A 23,941-nucleotide genomic window follows, 5' to 3' on the forward strand; every position below is an offset into this window, starting at 1 on the left:
AGCCGAGGAGGTGCCAGCACCCATGGACAGGTGCGCAGGTATGAGGAGGGGTTGAGGGTTTTCAAAATCTGGGGACTCTGGTCCTATTCCTTATTGTGCTGCTGGTGGATTTTGGTTTAGGTGTTGTCCACTTCCACGAAGACACTTTGCTGCACGTGCTTTTGTGTTCCAGGAGTGTGTTTGGAAGATCAAAGGAGCCGTGCAGGTGGAGCAAACGCAGAGCCCCAGACAAAAGACTTCTTGCACAGAGCACCCTCTCTGTTCATCCTCTACAAAGAAGCAGGGGCAGGTATGGTGGTGAAATCAGAAATAGTAGAGGGATGTCAGGCCAACAAACACTGACACGTTTCTCATGTATGACAGTAGTTTCTGATAGGTCCAAGCAGCTGCTGTGCCTCCTCCTGTCATTAGATCCCTTGTCTGTTTGACTTTTCCCACCCTGTAATGATAGAGAAGAAAAACCAGAAAGGTTGTTTCTCAGATGCATTGGGAATGTGCTTAATCTAAATACTTACAAGAAGTCAAATACAAAATCGCAGATTTAAAAATAAAAGGCTCACGCCCCAGAATGGGATAATGCTGCCCAAGGGATAACGGCAGAACTGTGTCCCAGGAAGGCAGAAGAAACCCCAGCAGAACGAAGCTGGCAAGGCTTTTCTTGCCCTCCTTTCCCCGCGTTTCTCTGAGGTCTGTCCTACCCTCCAAGACCCCTCCAGTTTGTGGTGCCCCAGCCCGCAAGAAGGGGCAGCCCATCATCCCAATTCATCAGAGCTCCTGAAGCCTATCTTATGACTGTGCAAAATGTGGATAATGCAAAGCAACCAAAGGGATCTTATTTGAGGAGCTAAGGTAGCAATTTGGAAAACAGTAGCTTACTACTCTAGGTGTCTTGCCACCTGTCAACTTCAACCTTTCCGGTTCAGGCGCTTTGCCTCCAACCACCCCCGAGAGCACAGCAGACTCCTCGGTAGACCTGGAACAGCTGATGAGCCTTTCAGAGGAAAGAAGGTAAAATGAGCTCCCTTTGTCCAGTTGATCGTGGTTTTACCTCTTTAATAACACTGTGGAATATCAAAGTTTGCAGGGTCTTTCATTTCAGGAAAATGAAAAGCAAAGAAACAGAAAGGGAAAACAGGCCTCTGGAGAAGAGGTGGAAAGCATACCAGAAGAGAAAAGGAGAGAAGAAAAGCTTTTGGAGATCAACCGCTGAAAAAATTCAGGAAGGTCAAGAAGCCCAGGTGTGTACCAGACACTGCTGTCCATCTTTCAAAACTCTGAACACTGCACTAAGTGCATGAACTATTTCTAGCGTGCACAAAGATGGCCCCAGATAGGAAGCAGACACCTGCCTTTTGGGAAAAAATGCGTGTCAGCAGGAAACTGCCATTCCCAATGTTGCAGGTTTGGTTTTGCACTTATTGAAGTACTGTTTGCTCAAGGGTAAGCAGACACAAGAGCCTCAACCCTTAGCTATTTACCTAGCTACCAAAATAAAGAGGCAAAGTCAGTCGCGCTCTTTCGTCCGTGTTAGCAATCCTCACGCTGCCCTGTATCATCTGAATCCCAAATATGCAGCAACGTTGTTCCAGGTCACTACATACACTTTAGATGCTCTCCTGGGGATGCATGCCCAACAAGAAACCTTCTCTCATTACAGTCATCATCCAGGTAAGCCTGATACAGCTGCTCGTGCAGAGAAGCAATACAAGGAACTCCCCAGCACCCCCTCCCAAAGCCCTGCTCGGTCCCCTGGCAGGGCAAGTGCTGCTACCAGCATGGACTCCCTGCCTTCTCAAATGCTCCCCTCAACATTCCCTCTTGCCCCAAGTCTATGTACAGCTCCATCTGTCAATGCCACAGCAACAGCAGTTTTCTTTGCAGTTAAATAAATTCATCCAGAAGAAAAAAGGCAGCTAGCATCTGCTCCCCGGCAGAGCTTGCAGCACACAGGAATATTGCTCCATTTCTACATGTTTTATAATGTTTTTTTCTCTTTCTTTCACTCCTCAAAGCAAACCACACAGGTCAGTGGGATCAGGCGCAGAACCACAGAAAAATACAGGTGGAAAGGACTCTGGATGCCTCTTGGTCCAACCCCTCCACACAAAATGAACAATTTCAGAGTTAGAACAGATTGTGCAGGGATGTGTCCATCTCCAGGATGGAGGTTCCCCAGTTCTCTGGATCACACAAGCCTTTACCTGCCTTCACAGTCACCAGACACGCGTTTGCCCTCAGCTTCAGCACAGGCTTCAAGCAATACTGTGTCTTGTGATTCTGCAGCCCTTGTTCTGGAAGTTAACCTCAGCTGTACACACCTTCAAAGTCCTCGACTCCTTGAAAAGAAGAAAAAGTCTCCTTTTTTGGGGGTGTTTTTTGGTTTTAAGCAGCCATCTGTTGAACTATTGTCTGAGACCAAAATGCCAGCCGCTTCATACCAAAAAGGAAAGCCAGTGTACAGCAGAAAGACATTGAGGTTATCTGCCTTGCACACACAAGTGCCCGAAGATGGGCAACAGACCAATAATCCCATGGAAATAAAAGCAACCCGTTTTAGCAGCCGTTGTCTTTGGTCCTGCACATGTCATAAGACACCCACCTCTTCTTCATGGTCTCTTGCAAGCCAACAGCACCAAGGCAGCCAGGCACCAAGGCCATGCCATAAACACTAGCACGTTTCTCTGTACATGGGGTGCTACTGGGGAACAGCGGGCAGAGAAGCCCCTGGTTACATACCTGTCAGAGAAGCTGAATATTAAGATGGAAGAACCACCAAGGTTCTCAAAACTAAGGACATAGAGTCACTAAAAGAACAGTAAGTGCCACTGTTTTAAGGAACTACTAGATCTTTAACTAGCAGGCGGGCCAGCCATAAGCAAACCCAGCTCATGGGCTCAGAAAAGCAGAGCCATAACATGTACTAAGCTCAAAGAATTGCTCAGCTAATGTATGCCTAACACTTGATAAAACAGCAACTCTGGGTTTTTTCCACTGGATGACAAACATTTTCTATCAGGATGCAATCAGGAGCCCAACTCAGGTTTGGCTGGAACAGCCTTTCCTCTGATTAGGAACCTGGAAATCTCAGCTCAGCCACTCACAAGTGTCTCGCTTGCAGGAAGATTGTTTATAACAGCTCAGCAGATTAAATACAACAAGCATTCACTGCAAAAAAGCAAGGCAAAACCAGAGCTGCAGCATGCCTATTCATACAGCTGCAGAACATTTTAGTTGAGGGAACAGAGCAAAAGATCATTCTTGCACCAATCCCTGAAAATTAACAAGTATGCAACTGCTTTCCATCACTCCTTTCTGCCCAAATTTACGAGACTGAAGGGGTTTCTTTCTTTCAGGAGTCAGGGCAGAATAACGAGGACTTGTCACCTCCACATGCCTGCACCTGGGACTCGTCCACATGTGACTCACCCAGCCACTGCAGTAACATCGTGCAAGAACAAGAGTCTACCCCGACACTTGATAACCAAGACTAGAAGGGTACAACTCACGAAACAGCAGGGCCAAACCCTGAAACAAAGATCTGCTGAGGACAGGGAAGAAGATGCAATGCTGGAAGCACTGGATCCTGAAGCTAATAGCAGCAGGGACGCAATCCAGACAAAAAGCTCTCCGTGTTGCACTCCCATGAAGCAACTCGTGGGAGGTTTAGCTTTCTGTACTTTTAAGGTTGTCCTGTACCTTGCTAGAGAGGTATCTCTCCTACAAATCTGCAGGACACGATGTCTTCATTCACTCAGCCTTGGCAAAACAAAGCTGCAGCCTCCTGGCAAAAAGCAGACCTGAGCTGAAAGATGGGACCGCTATGAAAACCACTGTCTGAAGTCCAGGACAGAAAAGCAGAAGTCTGTGGTCTCCATCAAAAGGGGCTACTTCCAAAGTGCCTCCTACCTTCTGGTCAGGAAAGTGGGCACTTGCAGACCAACCACACCCTTGAGAAAGTCTCAAAGCTCCCATGTGAACACCAGACAAGCACAGGGCTGGCTCAACTACTCACAGTCAGGCAATTAGCTAAATGCAGTTTAACTCATTTGCCTGCTTAATCTAGAGCACTGTTAAATCCCCATATATTGACCCAAGCTGCCAGAGATATTTTAACCCTTGAGACTCCCAAACTGTAAACACTGGTTAAGAAAACAATTTTAAATATACAAATATAATTTCCTTTGGTGTTTAGGTGGCTGTGAACGAACCGCTCATCCATCCTTGCTGACAGCTCTTGCTAGGAGGATTCATTCAGCTCTATCTTGCACGCGATGCCCGCTTAAAATACTGAGCTGAATCGGCAGATCTTGTCCTGGAGGAACAGATAACCCTGCCCTGAACCTCTGTGCATCACACAGCCTCACTTTGTCTCCACAAATTACAGGGCCAGAAGCAGGACAGAAACAGAACAATTAGTAAGCCGGCACAAACTGCTGGAATTTGGGGCCTGGTATCCCCCTTCCAAAAGACATGTCCAAAGATACCTGGGTTAAAGGATTCTTCCTTCGAGTACAAGAAGCAGTACAGCAAATGCTCTGATTTTCTCCTGAATCTGGTCACCAGAGAGCTGCCCATCAGCCCCTGGCCAGAAAAGCACGTATCCTAATTAAAGTCAACATGTAAAAGCCCAAAGCAACAGAAGCAGAGATTCAATGGTGGCATCTGGCAAAGTGCGACAGAAATACAGAAGCTTTTGGTAAACAATTCTTTGAAGGGAAATCTAAAGTTTAGAGGTATCACTGCTGAAAGGCTCTTGTGGAAGACAGCGTTAAACATCATCAATTGGCAGATTTAAGCATCTTCCGGAAAAAGTCCAGACACCGTCAAGATGACAAAGCTCTCTGCAGCAAAGCACCTAGCAAAGGACTCCTGCGGGCTCATCTCTGAGAACACAGACTGATGGGCCATCAGCCCTGCCAACAGAAAACAGCTTACTAGCAGGTGATACAAAGAGCTTGGCTTGCAGCAGCTGCACAGCTCCTCCCCACCCCTGCAGAGGAGGCAGACCCTCTGCTACTACAACCATTAGGGGCTAATGCTCCAAGAAAAAAGACACCTGTTATCTAGTCAGTATTTGAGCGACAGGTGCCTTAACCACCTCTCTCACCGGTGATGTAAAGATGACAGCTATCCTTTGACAGGAAAGAAGGCAGAAGAGAGCAAACTTAGGGCAATACACCTTCCAAAGAAGATTAAAAGAATTAAGGCTGCATGAAACCAATCCGTGACCTTGACGTTCTCGCATCTATGCAGATATTACCGTGCTTGGACTGGCATAACATTAAAATCCATTGCACAAGGGAGAACAGAAAAGCTTTGGAGATGAGCACAAAGTACAGCACTGCAAACTCCTTAAAAGTCATCGGTGCACACCTCCTGCCGGGGGTGGCCAGCTCTAATTGCCACGTTGCTTCCCAGTAATGATAGGGGGAAGTGTCAGGACAGCTACAAAACCTCAACGAGACTTCTCAAAGGGGAAAAAAGGCAAAGAGAAAATAAGCAAGATTTTGACCATGCTATTTGTGACAAGAGCCATCAAAACATGAGTCTTGTGATGGACAGGTAGGAAGAACAGTCAGGATTCGACCACACAGTTCAGACAGCATGAAATCAGAATGAGAATTAACATTTGCCAAAAAAAATACTTAGTATTTTGCCTTGCCTTCGAGGTACCTCTGTGCCACAAGGTAAATATCCCACCCTGCTGGCCAGACACAGACCAAGACCACCCCTTTCCCAAGGGCCACAGCTCCAAGGCAGGGTGAGGATGGGACACCATCTCTTTTCCAGCTGGGGAACCTGGGGAAGTGGAGCTCCCTCCTGATCCAGCACACTCACTGACAGGTGCTAGAGTGGGCTGTGCTGCTCAGGCCTGTACGGTAGGATGGGCAATTGCTCATGGGCTTGTCACAGCCACAGGGGAAGCTAAATCCAAAGCTCAGTCACCCTAACCTTCCCCTTCTCCGATTTCATAAAGGTAATCAGTCTTGAAAAAATCCCACACAACTCGCTTTTTGTGCCAGTGATCCCACCCTCATTAGGATCTGCTCTCTTCCATTAAGAAAAAAGGAAAGGTTGGGGGGAGACTGAAGAAACTGTTTCCCTTCCACGGGGAGCATTTACTCAGCTCTCCAGCACTGGGAGGCAAATTATCTTTTGGTGCAAAGGCACAGAGCTCAGCACAGCTCTGCTCGCAAAGAGCTTGGCTCAGGTCTCCCTTCTCGATTCCCGCTTGCTAACAAGCATCCCATCACTGAGCCAGGAACAAAAAAAACAGGGCGCCCACACAGCTGAGGAGACCCAGGCTCCCACTCCCTCCCTCCTGCCTTCCACAGCAGACCTAACACCCAGGGAAAAACAGACCTGAGACTCATCAGACATAACATTTCATTTATTGCTTACAGCTGCCCCTGTTCTTTCCCCCCTATCATTATGGTCAAAATACATGGCAATTACAGTCCCCCCCCCGTGGGTACGTTCTCCACAAGGTTTTGAAACGCAGCTCTGAAGCACAGCTCCATCTGAATACAGCCAGCTTTGAGATCTGTATTCCAAAGCTCACTGGGAAGCGGGCATGTCAAGTCCTCAAAAAAATGTCAGTCCCCCCCCCGCCCCCAATAAGCCACCCAGGACACAGATTTCCAGGCCCTCTGCCCTGTGCCGCAGCGATTCCCTTCGCCACAAAGGTCTGCCATGTCTGATAGTGTAATTCGACACACTGCTGCCTCTTGTTGCTTTACAGCACTCCCGTTGTCACAGCATTGCCTCCAAAGCTTCCTGTGTCCCCTACAGAGCAAGGTTACCCCAGCATTTAAACATCAGGCAACAGGTTTCCCTGATCTTTACAGTCACCTAAGGTACAGATCAAGCCCTCAGCATTTTACGGTGCCGCTAGAAGCTGGCGACTACAGGTCAGGTAACTGCATTTATACAAATCCCTTCTCCATGCACAGCCTCACCCCACCTGCCATGGCCCCCTCACTGAGCCCAAGGGCACATTTTTCATTGCCCCAGACTCCAGAAGTCCCCCTTCTCCCTCCACACCTTCACATGCCCAGGCGCTTGGCAGCTCCAGGCATGTTACTGCCTGGATTGTGCTCCATCCCCTGATTCAGGTAGACACAGCCTACACATGGCAGCCACATGACCTCAGATGAAGACATCTAGTTTTCACCGTGAACTACCTTGTTGTCAAGGAGCTCAAAAACTAGGTAGGCCAACCCCAGAAAAAAGGTCAAGACTAGAAAGGAACAGGACACAGAGTGGCCCTAGCTGTAGCAAGGGAATAAAAATGTCAGACACAAACATAACACCTCTTCTATTTAGTTTCCAGAGATCCTCAACAACAGATAACTACTCCACTAACCAAGGGCTTTTCTATAGAATAACCTCTGCAGCTCGCGGCAATGCAGCTGTGCATTTCAGTATATGCACACTCAGCATGTACAGGCTTGTAATTGAAAGCTTTGCATCCTTCTCTTCATCGCTGCTCAAACATTTTGTCTCCCCAGCTCTAAACTCTGGTTCTGCAATAATTCCCCATACACTCAGACCCGGCATATCCCATTACCTGCCAAGGACGTGATCCTGAAAGTGTGGCTGTTTGCAGCTCAGTTTTTCTCTGTAGGAAACAGCAGGACAGAATGTGTGCAGGCACTTCAAAAATGCACACAACCTAAATACAGAAGGATAGCACATGCAACATGGAAGACTGAGAAACAGAAGCAATATCACTGGGGTTGTCAGCTGCCAATTCAACACCTGGTAAATGACAAAAGTAGTAAAGGAGATTCCACCTGCTTTTGGAATACTGACAAACAACTGCTTGCTTGCTTGCAGTTTAGAGTGGAAAAGTCCTTTATAACACAAAATTAAACTTCACGATGCCCTGAATCTGACCCATCTTCCAACAGATCACCATTCTGGAAGATCTCAGCTGCTTCACCTACGAGACTGAACACCTGGCAAATCTTTCACTGCCAGTGGTCCTGCTGCCTCTTCCAATCCATTACATTTTCATCATCACCTTCAATGCCTGCTGCTCACCAAGGTCAATTAAGGATGAATAATGAAGAAGAACAGGACAATGACAATAGTAACCAGAGTAGGGACTGACAGCAGAGCTCTGAAGCAGAAGCGACGGATAGCAAGGCATTACTGTACACAAGCTTTCACAATGCAAAGACAGTATAAGCAGGGGAATAACCTGCTCCCCAGGTCTGGAAAACCCAACCCCCTCAGCAGCAGCACTGCTGACACCTGCAAGCTTCCTTTCATAAGTTTTAAGGACAGAGGAGCTTCACTTGATCCAGATCCAGCTCACCTCTGCACTGTGCTGCCATTTTGAGGTGCTCCCTCTGCTGTGTAGCATTCTCAGTATCAAGGTACAAAATCTGAGACCAACATATATGCATGCAAGGTGGGGTGCAAGGCATCCAGACATCCTATTCCAAACAAAACGGCAGAGCAAGGAAGGCTGTCTTATCCTCAGACAGCCTGCGATAAGTGTTAACACTTGCGCTACCACTTTCCCTGCTTAGAGGAATCCTTCCCATCCCCACTGCCTGCTTCACCAAGTAGAAAATACTGCTCTGGGATCAACCCCTCCTTGTTGCCTGCCTTCTCCAGCACTGCCAGCTCGGGCCTGGGCACCATTGCTCTCCAGTCACGGCTTGTTTTAACAGTGGGTTTGATTTGTTCTGCTTTTTACATTCTACACTTGCTGTGGTACATTGTGCTTCTAGGCTTGTGTTTTCCAATTCTTCTTAGCAGTTTCAGGCACTAACCAAAAAAACAAAACAGAACAAAAAGTTCTCTTAGTGATAACACAGACAGCCAGGGACTCCACAAAAAGCCCAAAACAGAAAGACTGCTCTTCCGCACTTCAAGCAGAGTCCTCAAATATAACACAGCAGAACTGTGAAGGGTCCCACAAAAACACGTGAAGCCCTAACTCACGCTTTGCTTTTTTTTTTTAACCATCACCTTCACACAAAGACCAGAGACCATATCCATGCCTGCCACACCTGCTCAACAGTGCTCCAGATGCGGGAGTCCTGCCACAGTCTTGCAGGGTCCTAGAGATTCACTAACTTTAATACTAACTTGATTGATTGGCTTCAGAATATTTTGCAACAAGTCGAACATCAGGAAGCTCAAGGGTTGCTTTTAAAACAACTAGCTGTGATAATGCCAATGAAAATTGTAAACGGGCAACTTTCACAATCGCAACCCCAACATGTGTCAAATGATTGTAACACAGAACTCACAGCAGACTGTAATTCTCAGGCTGAGTTCTGGAATGCAGCATAACACATTTTTGCTCCTCTAATCTCTTCTGTAAGAATAGTACACGCTCTTAACTTGCTTAGTAAATTAGGCTGCTAGCTTGCTAAACAAAGTAATACTACAAATACTATTCTTTTTTTGTTTTTCCTGGCTTATTAACAGATGTTGATTCTGTCCCTCATATGTTGCTACAGAACCGAGTTGCTATTGATTTTTATTATTAGCACAGGGACACAAGTGTGAAGACTTTGATAGGATGTGTTATGTGAATCTGAGTGATCACTCTGAATTAATTTAAAAAAGTATACAAAACTCAAAAGCCTTAAAACAAAGATCTGCAACAGAGCCAGGGGCGGGATGCCTTTGGTCTCTTCTCACGGCTGGGAAACTTTGGGCCGTGACTCAAAAGTATTACAGGATTTATTATAATTATCTTTAACCACCTTATTGATGTTTGCCTTATGTCTCCCATGCTTTTTTTTTCCTGTATTCAGTGTTTAGTTGATTGTAACATAAATCAGGTCATGGTCACCCAGCTACACACACCCTTTGCCTCGTCGCAATTAAGCAAAAAAGAGGATAGAGAATGTCTGAAGAGAGAGATAGGAGAGGAAACTGGAGAATATTTGACCTAACAAGAGATGAGAGAACAACTAGGTATTGTGAAGGAGACTAGGAAAGATAAACATGGTTATCTAGTGTTTAATAGGTGTCTGCACGCTTGTAGTGATATATAGCTATGTAACTGCATGAATGATTCCTGCCCTGAGCCTGGTGGAGCATACAGCTGCGGTTTGTGTCCGGGCTCAGATGTAAATAGGGGCTTCTCTGTTATGGTAAAAGTGTTTCTCTTTGCATAAAAAAGAGAGGGAATGAAGGGAATGACCCCAGAGGTATGTTCAGAGAAGGCATGCGATGTTTCCAACTTTTTGACTGAACCAGTTTTTGTTTGGTGTGCCCTTCCAGCTATGTATAATGTTAATCCAAAAGAAGCTGATATTGTTTACACTTTGAATGTCGATAATTGTCTGCAAATGCTAATGTAGTAGGAGGCTATGATGGGAACGTGTCGCAGCGGTTCTTCTCTTATCCAGAGTAACAGCAGGGAAAGCATTAAAGAGTTAAATCACCTTGTTTGGTAGGCAGTTAAGAACGTGAGTCAAAATTGCCACTGCTTTTTGTTGTTGGTTCAAGGACATGGCTGTGAGGATTTTGATGGTATGTGCTGCGTGGATTTTAGGCGCCCCATTGCAGCAACATGTTATCAAAATCTGAGAAAATTTCAGCCTTTTTTGGCATCCATTCACTCAATTGGCAGTATTGTTTGTTTGCTATTGCCTTGGTTGCTGTCACGTTTGCAAGGGCCCTGCAGAACATGGCAAACCTGGTACTAGCTGTTCAAAAACAAAAAGGGGAAATTGTATAATTGTACGGAACAGAGACAGTGGGTTATTTTGACATTGATAATATGTCTCAGTTGGTTTTTTATTTGTTCTATTACTTATACCTTGTTTTTACTCTTTCAGTTTCAAAGGTTTTTTTTGTGCAACAGGAAGGGGGAGATGCGGGAGCGGGCTGGAAACTAGGACCATGCATGGCAATCAGTTAGCTGAGGGGAATGTGCTCGAGCTTGTCTAGACAACAATTAACATGATGGGACATGTTTACAGAGCACAGGGGAGTGGGGGACGGATGGCACCAAGGATGGCGCCAAGGAAAAGTAACAGCTTGCTGTTAATTGATGGCAGCTAACCACCAATCGGGGATTGCCTAGTATGCAAGGCTTAGCTTCAAGAACCAATCTGTTTAAAACGCGCAGCTTCTGAAAGTGTATAGAAACTCGTGCTTCTGTACAATAAATTGACATTTGCTTGCATCAAGCTGCGTCCCGTCTCTTCATTCGCCGCAGTCTGGCTGTGCTGCTCGCGCACCCTGCATGAGAAAGTCAGTAGCTACAACAGAGGAGCACAGAGGCTGCTTGGTCACACCGAGGAACCCTTCCCACTCCCAGCCTGACTAGCTCTGCACCAGCACCTGGAGCGCAGGGAGCAGCTTTTCCTTGGCATATACATGATTTCCATTTGGGAGATAGCTTTTTAAGTAAATCAAGTTGTTTGGCCTTAAAAAGGGGAGAGAACAAGTCTTTTGCATGCTGCATGAAAGAAAACAGGGAGTCCTGAAGGAAACTCTCCTGTGCAAGGACAAGAGCTGCAGCCGCGCACCATCTCTGTGGGCAGGCTAAAGAGCAGCTCTGGGCTGTCTTTTGGCAGCAAGAGCCAACACCTCCCAGCTGCACGCTCCTGCAACACCTGTGAGGGCCAGGAGTCCTCCACGCTACATCCCTGTGGCCCCCAGGAGCTGGATGCAGTTGCCTTACCCGCTCCTAATGCTGAATGCCCTCCCCTGCCCTGACAGGGAGGAAAAGTGTGGCTGCGGGTGCAATATCGGGGGTATAGCTGGGTGGCTCTGTGGGGAGGGTCTCAGAAGAGCCCTGCAGGGCGTCCCCACAGCAAGGGTGCTGCAGTGCAGAGCCAAGACAGCTGAGGTGCTCACTGGAGAAGCAGCACCTTTAACAGGGGAGGAAGGCAATTACAGGGCTCAGAAACTTTAGGAATCCTGCCCAGCAGTTTTCTCAGCTCTCTGGGACACCCAGGCAGGAGAGAGGCTATGCACATAAACATCCTCCAGTCCCTGCCTTGGGAGCAACGTGGTGCAAATGGTGGGGTAAGGGAGGGACCCATCCTCTGTGCTCCGGTTACCTCTTTGGTCACAGGGGTCTCCATGCAGCACCCTGCCAGCGTAAGCTGCACCGGCTCACTGCCCTGGATGAAGCACTGCACACCCTAGTACTGGGTGGCCTGGCTCAGCTTAGAGGGGTGGAAGGTCACAACAAGGGGACATCCATTCCTGGGGAGTTGTAATCCTTTGTGGGGCTGATGGAGAAATCTGGCTTGAAGCTCTCAACATCCCACTTAAACCTTGCCAAAGAAAACACAAGGACAGGGAGGAAGGATTAGCAATCGGAGGCTGCAAATTCCATGTGCTGTTTCTAAGCCTCCTCTCCCACAGGATCTCAGGCATGATGCTGAGCCACCTGGCAATAAGGCTTCAGAGGCTGGGTAGGACTCAGCTGCACCCATCTGTAAACAAGCTTTTGGTTGCATCCCTTGCTAACTTCTAGGGCCTGACTGCACAGCCTTGGCTACACAACTCTCCAGCGGGATGGAAAAGCAGACAGGAGCAAGCTGGCTAAGCTACAGCTCCATGCAAGCCTCATCCAAGCTCTCAGCCCTCAGAGAGGACAGGTTTCTGCATTACTTGACTCCTATGTCGCCCATGTTCTGCATGATGATGCGCTGGGACACGTAGATCTGCTGCACCACCGCTCCAAAGCCGAGGTGTTCCTGGTTCAAGCTCACATGGATGCCCTGGCAGGAGCCCTGCACTGTGAACAGGGAGTGCACCAGGCCACTGCACTCCAGCATCACTTCTTCGCTGAATGGCTGGATGCGGCATTTTCGGGAGAAGATCACCTCCACCTTACAGGTGTCTCCTTTGGGCTTCAGGCTAAGTTTGCTGGTGGGGTTCAAGCAGAGAACCTGCCCAAAGAAATGAGGGGAGACTACTTCATCTCGCAACCAAGCTGTGAAACCTCCATTGCTAAAGTCAGAGAAGAATCTTCCGATTCCTGTTCCATCCCCACCAACACTGCCCCAACCCCATTCTCTCTCCCGTATGCATTCCCAGGTACCAAAGGTGCTTTCCTGTGGTGTGTCCACCTGGCCGTGGTGAGATGAACTATGTCTTCTAAAGTAATTTCTTGTAAGCTCCAAGAGAGCTGTAATTCTTAAGTCTTTAAAGATTCATTTATCTCCCTTACCTTTCCAGATCTAAAGTACATGGCTGCATCCTGATGTAGTTGTGTCTAAAATTCGTTAGAGGAAGTGTACCTTCTCTCTTCTGGCTACTAGGTGTGATAAACGCAGTCATGATTCATGTCAAAAATAAAATGTAGTGTGATAAAAGTGTAATTGTTGTGCCTGTGTGTATCTGGGACCTGTATCGCAGTTGTGGTGAGTGGGCACGTGTGGTTCTCCTTGAGACAATGTGATGACTTCGCCTTCCCCTGAGGCAATTGCTGCTTGGAAAAGCCGGCCAAAGGAGATAAGGGAAGCATGCCAGGGAAAGCCTGACAAAGGAGACAAAGACCCTGAGATTTGAAAAAGCGTGCCAAAGGAGAGCCAATAGGAGGAGAAGGCGTACCGTGACGACTCAACTGGGAAAGAGCTGGACGAACATCCGTGAGAAGAGATTGGTCAAGATCCGGGCATAAAAGACGCTGCTTTTAGGACTCAGGTGTGTGTGTGGTGGAACTAATTGAGTTCTCCGTGCACCCAGCACTGTTTTTGCTTATTGTTTCTCAACCTAAATTGATTGAACCCAAAATAAAAATGTTTTAATTGTTATCGTTTATAACATAGGGGATCCCCAACACCTCACTCAGATGAGGTGTTCACATCACATCTGCTGGTGGAGCAGTCCCAGCAGGGAGGACAGGACAGTGTACAGGCAGCCAGGACAGCATACAACTGTAATTAGCTACTAGCTCCTGCCCAGAGCAGCTCACAGCTACCTGCAGGCACACTAAAGTGCTCTCCAGTGAAGGAAGGGGCCTTACCCCAGCTTCTTGCAGCTCGGGCGTGGTGGACATGATGCTGAGCTTAAAAGCGAGAGGGGCAGCACTGTTTTTTGCCATGGTGACAATCTTCTTCATTGTCTGTCATGGGATCGCGATGCCGTCATATACCGCTGCCAACCCGAGTGGGGAGGCGCCACCGCGCATGTGCGGCGCCAAGGCTGCGGTACCGATTTTTGGCCGCCAGGTGGTAGCAGCAGCACGCCACCAACAGGGCGGCTGCAGTACCCAATTTTTTTCTCTAGACGCCAGCATCGCTCCACCCAAACTGAAGGCAGCGCCTGCGCAGAAGCGGCTTGACCCCTAGGGGCGGGGTTTCCGGCCTCGTACGCATGGGCTACGCACACGGCCCCGGGAGGTGGTTCATTGCCGGCCAGTGCGGCGCCCTGGAGCGGCCGTGGCGGTGCGGGGCCTTCGCCGGGACCCTGGAAGACTTTCGGGCCGGGACGTGTGGCGGCGCACTGGGTGAGCAGGGCGCCTGGGGGCCGGTGGGCGAGCCCGGGTGCGGCCGTCGGGAAGCGGCCGGCTGGGGGGGACGTGGCGGGCCGGCGCTCGGCCGCGGCAGGGAGCGCCTGGTGGCGGCGGCGGGCGGGCTGAGGTGGGGCTGAGGTGGACGGCCCGGCCCGGGACTGGTGCGGCTGCCGGCGGTTCTCGTCTCCCCGGCAGTGGCGGTGGTCAGCGGGCTGCTCACGGTGCTGCCTTTTTTTTTCTCGGAGCCGCGCCGCTACCTCAGCGAGGAGGCGAGGCGGGGCGGCCCCGGTGCTCCCTTGTGGCGGCGGGGCCCGGGAGGGGCGTCGGCCCGCGGCGCCCTGCCGCCCCCCCGCCGCCTCCGGGTGCCCGGGCAGCCGCCGCAGCTCTGCGCGGGGCTTTGTCTTTCCCCCAGCCGCCGGCCGGGGCCGTGGCAGCGGGCTGGGGCCGCAGGGGCTGCCCTGGGGCCTGCGGTAACGCTGGCGCAGGGGGGCGGCTCCGGAGCCTCTTCAGCCCCTGCGAGCGGGCACGACGAAAAAGAAAGCCGGCGGCGGAAATTCCCCCCCGCCCCCGCGGCTGCTGTCTTTCTGTACAAAGTATTACAAAGGGCAAGCGCGAGGAATTGCTGGTGCCTCGTGGTTACGCAGCCAGGCCTGCTGGGCGCTTGAACCAGCGCGTCCAGTCAGGTAGCATTGTTTTTCTAGTTTGTAAATGAGCCTGAGGTTTAAACCCACTTACATTTCTGTATGGCGGTGTACTTGGTCAGAGAGCTCAGTCGCACTGACAGAGCTGGCACAGAGTTCCCTTGGGACTCCAGACTTCACTGTCTTGTTGAAAGGCTCGAGAGCCTGCTTTGGAAGTCACTTGGCAAGGCACAGTTTTGCCATGATTTTGGTATTTGAATTGTGACTGTAATGCCACGCCATGTATGTCTGCTATAAGGTTCATGGGAACAAGGGATGGCTGATTTCAGAGCGTTTTAAGCACCACAAACTCTGGCATCCTATAAAGTCTTCAAATCTATTACAGATATCTGGCAGGTGAGGCAAGCTCCTGTTTGTTGGTAGTTTTGCGAGGCAAGTCTTTGCCTAGTCCCTCTGAAATTGCAACAAGGACTCATGGCTGCATTTCGGGAGTAAAGCTGCCGAGTGAATGGGCTTTTCCTACGAGAAATCAAGCAGCTGTTCTGGCAAAACTTGACTTTGGTTGCATCTTTAAACCCTAGGAGGATGACTGTCCTGGTTGTAGCTGGGATGGAGTTAATTTTCTTCTTAGTGGCTAGTCAAGTGCTGTGTTTTGGCTGTGATGTGAGAACAATGCTGATAACTGCACTGATGTTCTTAGTTATTATTGCTGGGTGATGTTTATACCAAGTCAAGGACTTGTGGGTTCCTTGGGCCCTGCCAGCCAGAGGGCTGGGAGGGTACACAGTCAGGACAGCTGCCCTGAAGCAGCCAAAGAGGTATTCCATACCGTGGGACACTTGGAGGGTTAGCTGGGGGCAGGGAGGGGCGGGGAATCATTGCTCGGGGCCTGGCTGGGCATCTGTCAGCAGGTGGTGAGCAGTTGTACTGTGCATCACTTGGTGTTGGTGTTTTTTTTTCCTTTTCCCTTCCTTGGGATTTTACCCTTTTCTCCCCACCTCTCCATCCTAACTGTTGTTGTTGTTGTTGTTATTGCTGTTGTCCTTATCTCTTTATTCTGTTTAAATTATTAAATTGTTCTTATCTCAGCCCTCGAGTTTTACATTCCTTTCTGATTCTCTTCCCCACACCTCTGGTTGGGGGGGTGGGGTGTGGGGGTGGTGAGCGAGCGGCTGGGTGGTGTTTGGTTGTCGGCTGGGGTTAAACAATGACAGTCTGTTTTTTGGAGCCCAGCGTGGGGCATCGAAGGGTTGAGATAACGACAGGTCTAATCAGACTGTGTTAGATTAAATTGTTTGCAGTAGTCATTGTATTAAATTAATAGGCTACAATGCTGGCTTATCTGTTTTTGAATTTGCTGCCCAATCTTTACATCCTGGTAGGCTGACAAATGGGACAAGCGGTTAGAGGAATGAGCCTCTCTCCAGGGAAGGCTCCAGTGACTTGAACTTTTAGCCTAAACTATCATCTTACTGCATTTACTTTGTGTGTGTTAATGCTTACCTGATAAATGTATTTCAGTTGATTTATCAGTTTAGTTACAAGTTGGAGTAAGTGGTCCTTGGCTATACATAAACCTCTCCTCTGCTTTTTTAACATGTTGTGTGTCATAACACTTATTGTTGTACTTCAATACAAACCAGGAACGAATCTGGTAGTGTTGCAATCTAACGGTAATACTGCATTGTCTTTTCTTGTCTGTGAAGAGAAGGGAATCAAGCCGACTGTCGCTGTTCCACCAGGCAGGGTGGACACCTGAACAGCTTCTGTCTCAATGCCCAAGCCTGGGCCCAGCCCAAGAAACGACTGGCTGCTTCAATAATTTGGCCATAAGGTATTAACTGGTTGCGTGGCAAGGCGCCTAAACAATACTGTCTGTTCTTCGCTTCGGTATGTCTCATCTGTAATGGATGCTTAAACGTTGGGTGTTGCAGGAGGCTTGGAGAGGCTGTGTTGGTCCCTGGCCAGCAGGCCGTGCCCTGTGGCAGGGGCTGGGGTCTGCGGGTGGGCAGAGCTGCGGTGTGCAGGGGTGCAGCCCGTCCCCCGCTGAGTCACTCTGCCGGCTGCTCCGGGGAGGCTGCTTTGGGAAGCACTTTTGGTTTTGTATTCCTCTTGCTGAGAGGCAACGTTTTATTTTGTTCTCATGAGATTTTGTCATGTTAGTTTTAGGCCCATTTCCCGCTTATTAGTTAAAACCTGGTCTGCGAAGGACTGGGGCTGCCCTTCTCCCACCCCTGCTGTGATGTCACGTGCAGATTTTGTATGTGAAGTCTCTGCTCTGTTATCCGAATCTTGAATGAAGATACTTAGCAGACTAAAGCTCAGGGCTGACCCCTGTTCAAATATCTGTCTTGTTTGACAGTCAACTGTCGAGAATTGGGCTCCAAGTGCAGTATTTTGCACACCCGTTCAAGCCGCCCGCCTTATGGTAATTACAGCATGACAGTGTTTCCCTTGTTTGCTTATAGGAAAGTTTCATGGAATAGGGTTATGGGGCCTGAGAAGGTTAGGATACAGTCCATCCCCTGCTTCCCTCTTCTTCACTGATCTAATTATCCTCTTAAAGGAGTTAGAATGGTATGCCACTACTGGCTCTTGGTGACTGTTTTCTAGTGCTGTGTTACTTTTTAGGTGCTTGTACATTTGTTTTGGTGTCCCATTCCCCTGCCCTGTGGTTCATCCTGGTATCTTTTCATATTGAGTTGAGGCCGACCAATGTGTCCCTTACTGCTGCTCCTTTCACTATAGGAGCAGGCAGATAGGGCAAGTAAGAAGCAGTGGTAAAAGTGCCGAGCAGAGGATTTGGTTCTCCCTTTCCCAGCCATCCCTTTGATTTGCTTTGTGACTTACTCTCTGCTCCTTTATTACCTCTTCTTTAAGAAAAGATAGGTATTTACCATACTGCCATAATGTGAGTTTTAATTAACCCACAGCTGAACAAAGCAGACCAGACCTAGCACAGATAGTTCTGTCATTCATTGGCATGCTTTAGGCACGTAAAATGGGAGGAGGTTTACCCTGGAGACTTTTCTTCTCTAGTTGTTCAGCCTCTGGCGGCACCATCTATCCATCGCCCACCTCAGTCCTACCTTTCATTTCAGGGCTGTGCAGATTATCAAGGCATATAGGTTGTGTGAGGTCTTGATTTTCGAGCCTTCCTTCTTTGGAGGAGATGCCCTTGTCTGCACAAGGGGTGAGGTATGTGTCACTGTAGATGTCCACCCAGAGCTGGACACCTGGCCATCCTGACATGAGGTGTCTTGAAATGGATGTGTATCAGTCATGCTAGTCTATACATGTGCAAGATATTAGGAAGAACTATAAGAAAGCAAAGGCAGCGTAGTCGTGTATTCTGCACATACACACCACACACCGTGGTGTTGTTCTAAAGCAGCCTTCTGCTTTCAGCCTCCCAGGCAATGTTACTTTACAGGACTGTGCCTTTTTGTGATGGTTCCCAGGCTCCTTCAGTCTCTTACTGAGCCCTTCTTTTATGGATGGATGGGTTTTCTATCGTAGGTGGTGATCAGGGCTTGTATGTAAATCTGGAGTTTGACAGGTAATCTCAGTGGAGCAACAGTAGTGGGTAACAGGGTAAACTGAAGCCTGAAAAAGGCAAGAGCATGCCGGCAGTTCCAGGCAGTGAGGCTGTAAAGAGGCTGTGTAAGGACACTGGTGATGACTAATATGTTGTCCTCTCGAGATGCAGACTTGTGTGGTTTGCAGCAAAACAAAATAGCGTGTCAGCACAGGATACAGGTGCATTTCCACAAGTCATGACAAAACAAGCTGGTTTGCCTTTACAATTCATTTATCAAATCACTTCCTGTTCCCATTTTTAGGCTAGAGGCTAATGATAAGTATCACTTCAGGAACACTACATGATGCTCAGCTCAAATGATGTTCAGTTAAAAAGCAAAACAAACAAAAAAACCCCACCTCCACGAAACCGGAAGAGGGTCTGTTTTGGCTTGAAGAGTATTAAGCAACCTGGGAGGACAGCTGAAAACACTTTGCGTATGCCAAAGTGAACAAGAATTTGTGTTGCCAGTTTGGATTTGGGGAGTATACAGAGATGTTAATGCAACAAATCAGTCCTCAGTTCAGAACTTAGATGCTCGTTTGACTGGGGGGGGGACGACGACACGGACACGATGACCCTCCGTTACTTTTTTTTTGTATTTAATCAGTGGAAACTGCTAGCTGGGAATCGATTTGGGGATCAGATCCAGAAACACCTTTCTCTGAAAGGCAGCAGTAACAGCAGTTCGGTAGAAAGGATAAACAGCTGGATAGTTTGATCCCAAGCATGCTTATAGGTGTCTTCTGACACTGAATATTGGTCAAGACCCAGATTACTAGAAATGCTGTCCTTCCAGGCTTTGATGATAATTAAATGTTTCTATAGGTTTTCTATTAATTAGGATATGTAGGGGTGTTTATTGACCATTGAGAAATAAGCTCAGTGTTTATCAATCTTGCTGTGTTGTTGGCCGCTTCAGCTTGTTAGAATTTGCCACTTTTAATTTGAGGGCAGAACTCTGTGGTTTTTATGCCTATTCCAAGAATTCACGAGGGAGAATAAAAGGCTGTGTGTTGTTTTCAGGTGGGTTTTTTTTGTTTGGTTTGGTGTGCTTTTTTGGTTGTGATTTTTTGTTTTGTTAAAACAGAAACCACCTCAGACACACTGTCATGTCTTAGTCTTAGTCACCTCCTCATTTGCTACTTCTGTGCAAACGTGCTGCATTAAAATGACAGTCTCTCTCGGTCTGCCCTTACGGAGCCAAGGCAGTTACGGCTGTGATTCCAAAGAGAGGCTATGTCCTTTATTTCATTTGTTTCCTATTAGCTGTAACAGAGTCACTGGACAGCACTGAAGGATGCTTTACTCAATATCCTGTCCTATTTTTATTTACCCAATTGCCTTAACGGCACAGAAACCATTAGGAACAGCCTTCAGCAATAAGTATTTAGACCCTGTTCAGAGCTTTGAGCACAACCATGTGAGTTATCCACTCTGTTTCTCTGTGCTGCTTCAAATTTAAGTTTTTAGGGTAAATGTGGAGTGTGATCAAGTACATTTCAGAGCAATTTTCAGGCACTGCTTTTGGAGCCCGTGACAAAGTGCAAAAGTGAAATAACGCCTCCTGCACCGCTCATCTGCATGGGAAGCTGTGGGAACAGCACTAAGCGAGGGTTGAGGGCAGAAGGCTTGAGTCTTCTACTTCTTGCCTACAGGTAACAAGTCCCAGTAACTTGCCCCGACAAGGGACTGGGGCTCTGTGGCGGAGTCTTCCCTGCCTGCCACGTCCAGTTCCTGTAGCCTCTGGGGAGGGATGGTTTCGGCAGCTCCCTCTGTGCTGACACTGCAGGCAGCAGCTGAACCAGCCGTGGGCTGGAGCCTATGAAGAGGATCGGAGAAGTGTACTGAGTTTTCTGATGTCCCATCCCCGGCTAGGTGCTCCCTTGTTTTTGGACCAAGGGCTCTGGGGATGAACTGTGCTGAACTCTTTACAGTTTATTGAGCCTCCTGTGACCAAATGTGGCAATGACCCCGCTTTATTGAGACGAAGGATGTCTGATGCTAACTAGTCACGTCCAGTGGAAGCCTGTGGGAGTTAACATGGGCATAGAGAGCTCTTTAATCCAGTGCTTGGTGGCACCAGCTGCTTTAATTTTGACTTAAATGAGACCAGGCACTTGGAATGCACACTGCAGAGATGTTCCACTTACAAGCAAAGCATTTGGCATTTTCGCTTTTTAAAAAACCTGAACGGGCATTATAAAAAAGGAAGCAAGCTGAATTGTAAAAAAAAAAATAAAAAATAAATCAGTGAAGCTATCAAGGAACTATGTGTACCCTCTAGAAATTCAGCTAGCGAACATACCAATGGGTGAGATTTGTGCATTTTTCTTGGTGGAAAAATATTTCTGCCCTGTGAGCCCTGAGGATGGCTCTGATAGCAGGGAGAGGCAGTTTCTATCACTGTGCAGAAGGGTGATGCTTCTGCTTTCCTGGCTGGGTTTGGTAGTGCTGTCAATGGTGATTGTGTGGCTCTACCAGATCAGTCATTTGAAATGTTGCCACTTGTTATGTATAATTGGTGGCTCTGGTCTGGTGGGAAGCTATATCTACCGTTCACGCTGTGTGACAGGCCATCAAGACCATGTGTCAGACTGGTTATGCCTTTACTGGTGGCTATAGACAAATAGAAGATCAGAGGGCAAGTGCTGCTCCTCACGTTTGCTCTTTCCACCTTTTTGCAGGCTCCATGAGAGAGCACCTAGATGTGTTTGAAGCGTCTGGGAGTGAAGCAGACATGGCTTTGCCACCTCCGTCAGGATCTCGGAAGGGGAAAATAGCAAGAGAAGCTACCAAAGCCCCAGCAGAATTGGGACAGGGGAGATGGGAGCCCTCAGTAGGGTTGGACATCTGGGAATTGTGTGCCAGACAAGTACAGAATAAATGCTACATGTGAAGCAAAGACACCATAAGGTGAGGAGTGTGTGAAGGGCGTGTTTGTATGGGAAAGAGCAGTCTGATGGCACAAAAGGAAAACTGGTTGAACACAAGGATAAAATAAATGAAAACATAAAGCAAAAGCAAGAAAACAAAAGTAGTAGGTAATGTTTATTTGGAGGGGAGTATGTGTGTGTAAATCCCAAAGCTTAGGAACAGCTTGCAATTTCTAAAAAAACACCCCCAAAAAGGGCAGGACAAGGGGAGAGAAAAGAGACTGGTCTAGGAGAAACATCTAAGACCAGGGAAAGAACCTGGAAAGGGCATGAGGTTTAGCGAAACTTTGAGTTGTCACTAGCAGCAGGGATGTCCACTGTTAGCCTGTACAAATGTGTGATCTAGTAGTGACACGGCCTCTCCTCTTTCTCCTCTCGGTCCCTGTGCTCCCCTAATACATCTGCCTAGTCTGGGCTCTGGTCCTGCCCCATCGCCAGGGTGTTTGTGCTGTGGCCAGGCTGAAGGGTCCTTAGTTTCTATTGTGCTTGTGGCGGTTCACTGCAGTACAAATAATGGATATAAGCTAATTATTAATGTAAGCTATGTTGTCATAGGGACACTGAGTGGGAGAGGAAATTGACTTATAAAGTAGAGGTTTTCAAAGAAATTATTTACCAAAGAGCTTTCTTTGTTGATGTGTTCTGTACCTTGGAAATGGAGACAGACTGTTAAAGAAAAACTCGAGTAAAACAAGAATAAAAGAAAAACAACTGAGAGGTTACTGTACCATGTGCACGCTATTGCCAAACAAAGAACTTCGAACTTGATGACAAAGCTGTATATAAGCTTGCATGATGAAATCTGAAGTTGGATAAACACAGCTTGGTTTTCATTAATAGTCTAGTGCTTGTAATCTGTCCAGCATCATAAAGATCTTAAAGCTGAGCCAAGTTTTACGAGACCTTGGGTAAGTTATAGTTTCTGAGGGAAACCATACAAAAAAGGATGGGCTTTCATGCCAAAGCAGACAAAAGTTAGGGTTTTGACTGTGTTATGCTTCACGTTTCAGAATTAAAGGCTAAGCTCAAAGTAAAATAAAACTGGGACACTTCTGGCCAACAAAAGAAAGTTAACTGGAGCTGCTGCTTGCTTGCTGCTTTGTTTTTGGGTTTGTTTCTTTTTTGTTTTTGTTGTTGTTGTGACAGTCTGTAGTCTGCCTTTGTGGTTTTTTTTGTACTTCCCACATTGTCATAAATGAAAATGGAATACAGATTCTGTTCTTCCTTTTGTTTTCTTGTTGACAAACATCTGGAGACTCTGCTTCTATAATAACTAAGCCTTAGCAAGCAGGCCTTGCTCTACAGTGTCTCTTGGGAGTGGTTATATTACTACTGGCTCTGCTCTAGAGGAGGAAGACGGCTCAACTTGTGTTTTCCTCTTGCAGATGTTGTCCTGGAGAAGACCATGCATAAGTGCATTCTGAAGCTGTTGAAGAGCCATATTGAAGCGATGTTGAGAGAGTTTCATACTGCAGATGGTTCTTGGAAACAACTGAAGGAAAACCTTCAGTTGGTGCAGCAGTGGAATCCTCAGGAACTGGGCGTGTTTGTTCCAACACCAGACTTTGTGGATGTTGAAAAGATGAAAGTCAAGTTTGTGACCATGCAGAAAATGTATTCACCTGAAAAGAAAGTCATGCTGCTGCTGAGAGTTTGCAAATTGATTTATACTGTAATGGAGAATAACTCGGGTATGGTGCTTCTTGTGGTTCAAGGTCATTGTTTTTCTAAAGCTGGGGTTCTTTTTTGGTGGAGGAAATGAGACCACCTGATTCTGCATGTTTGTTTCCTTCTCCTGGAGCTCTTGTGGCATCTCCTTGCCCTTTTGAGAGGGATTCTTCCTCTCTGCTTCCTTCCTGATATCTCTGCATCTGGCAGCACATCTTACAAATTCAGTGTGAAGCAGAGTTGTGAAGCGGCTTAAACAAAAACCCCAGCCACCAGCTTTGCTTGACTGTAGGCATTTGAAGTTGGCTGTCAGAAAGGCTGTCCTGTAAGCCTAGAATTTGACACTGGTTTGAAATTAGTATTTTCCTGGAAATAGTAATAAAGGATACACCCAGTATTTAGCTGTAGTAATTCAGCAGTGTGTATGCAATATGGCAATTATAAGGGCTCCGTGTTAATGGCTGGAGTGAAGCAGGCCCCGATCCAGTGTTTTTGGTTTGCTGTGCCTCTGAATGTTCTCATTTGGACAGTTTCTTTGTGTTTTTGCAAGAGAAATAGCATCTATTTCTATGCTGTAGCAGGAGTCCCAAAGTGACCTTGAAACATAGATCGTGAAATGGAACCACAGACCAGTTAAGACCTGCTTGATTAGGCAGTGGCA

The 23,941-nt window shown here is 47.6% G+C and overlaps 1 protein-coding gene across 2 annotated transcripts in view; it reads left to right on the forward strand.

Annotated features, from left to right (window-relative positions):
* The first annotated feature begins 14,304 nt into the window (after positions 1-14,304).
* The window catches only part of LOC114015429 (coiled-coil domain-containing protein 81-like), a 112,683-nt gene continuing 103,046 nt past the window's right edge, over positions 14,305-23,941 (forward strand). For both annotated transcript variants that reach the window (XM_055709668.1, XM_055709667.1), the window contains exon 1: positions 14,305-14,449. In XM_055709668.1, coding sequence (XP_055565643.1) covers positions 14,317-14,449 — 133 coding nt within the window. In that variant the 5' untranslated portion in view covers positions 14,305-14,316. The remainder of the gene's footprint in view (positions 14,450-23,941) is intronic.

The sequence above is a fragment of the Falco cherrug genome, chromosome 4 (genome assembly GCF_023634085.1).
Source record: "Falco cherrug isolate bFalChe1 chromosome 4, bFalChe1.pri, whole genome shotgun sequence".
Classification (NCBI taxonomy): domain Eukaryota; kingdom Metazoa; phylum Chordata; class Aves; order Falconiformes; family Falconidae; genus Falco; species Falco cherrug.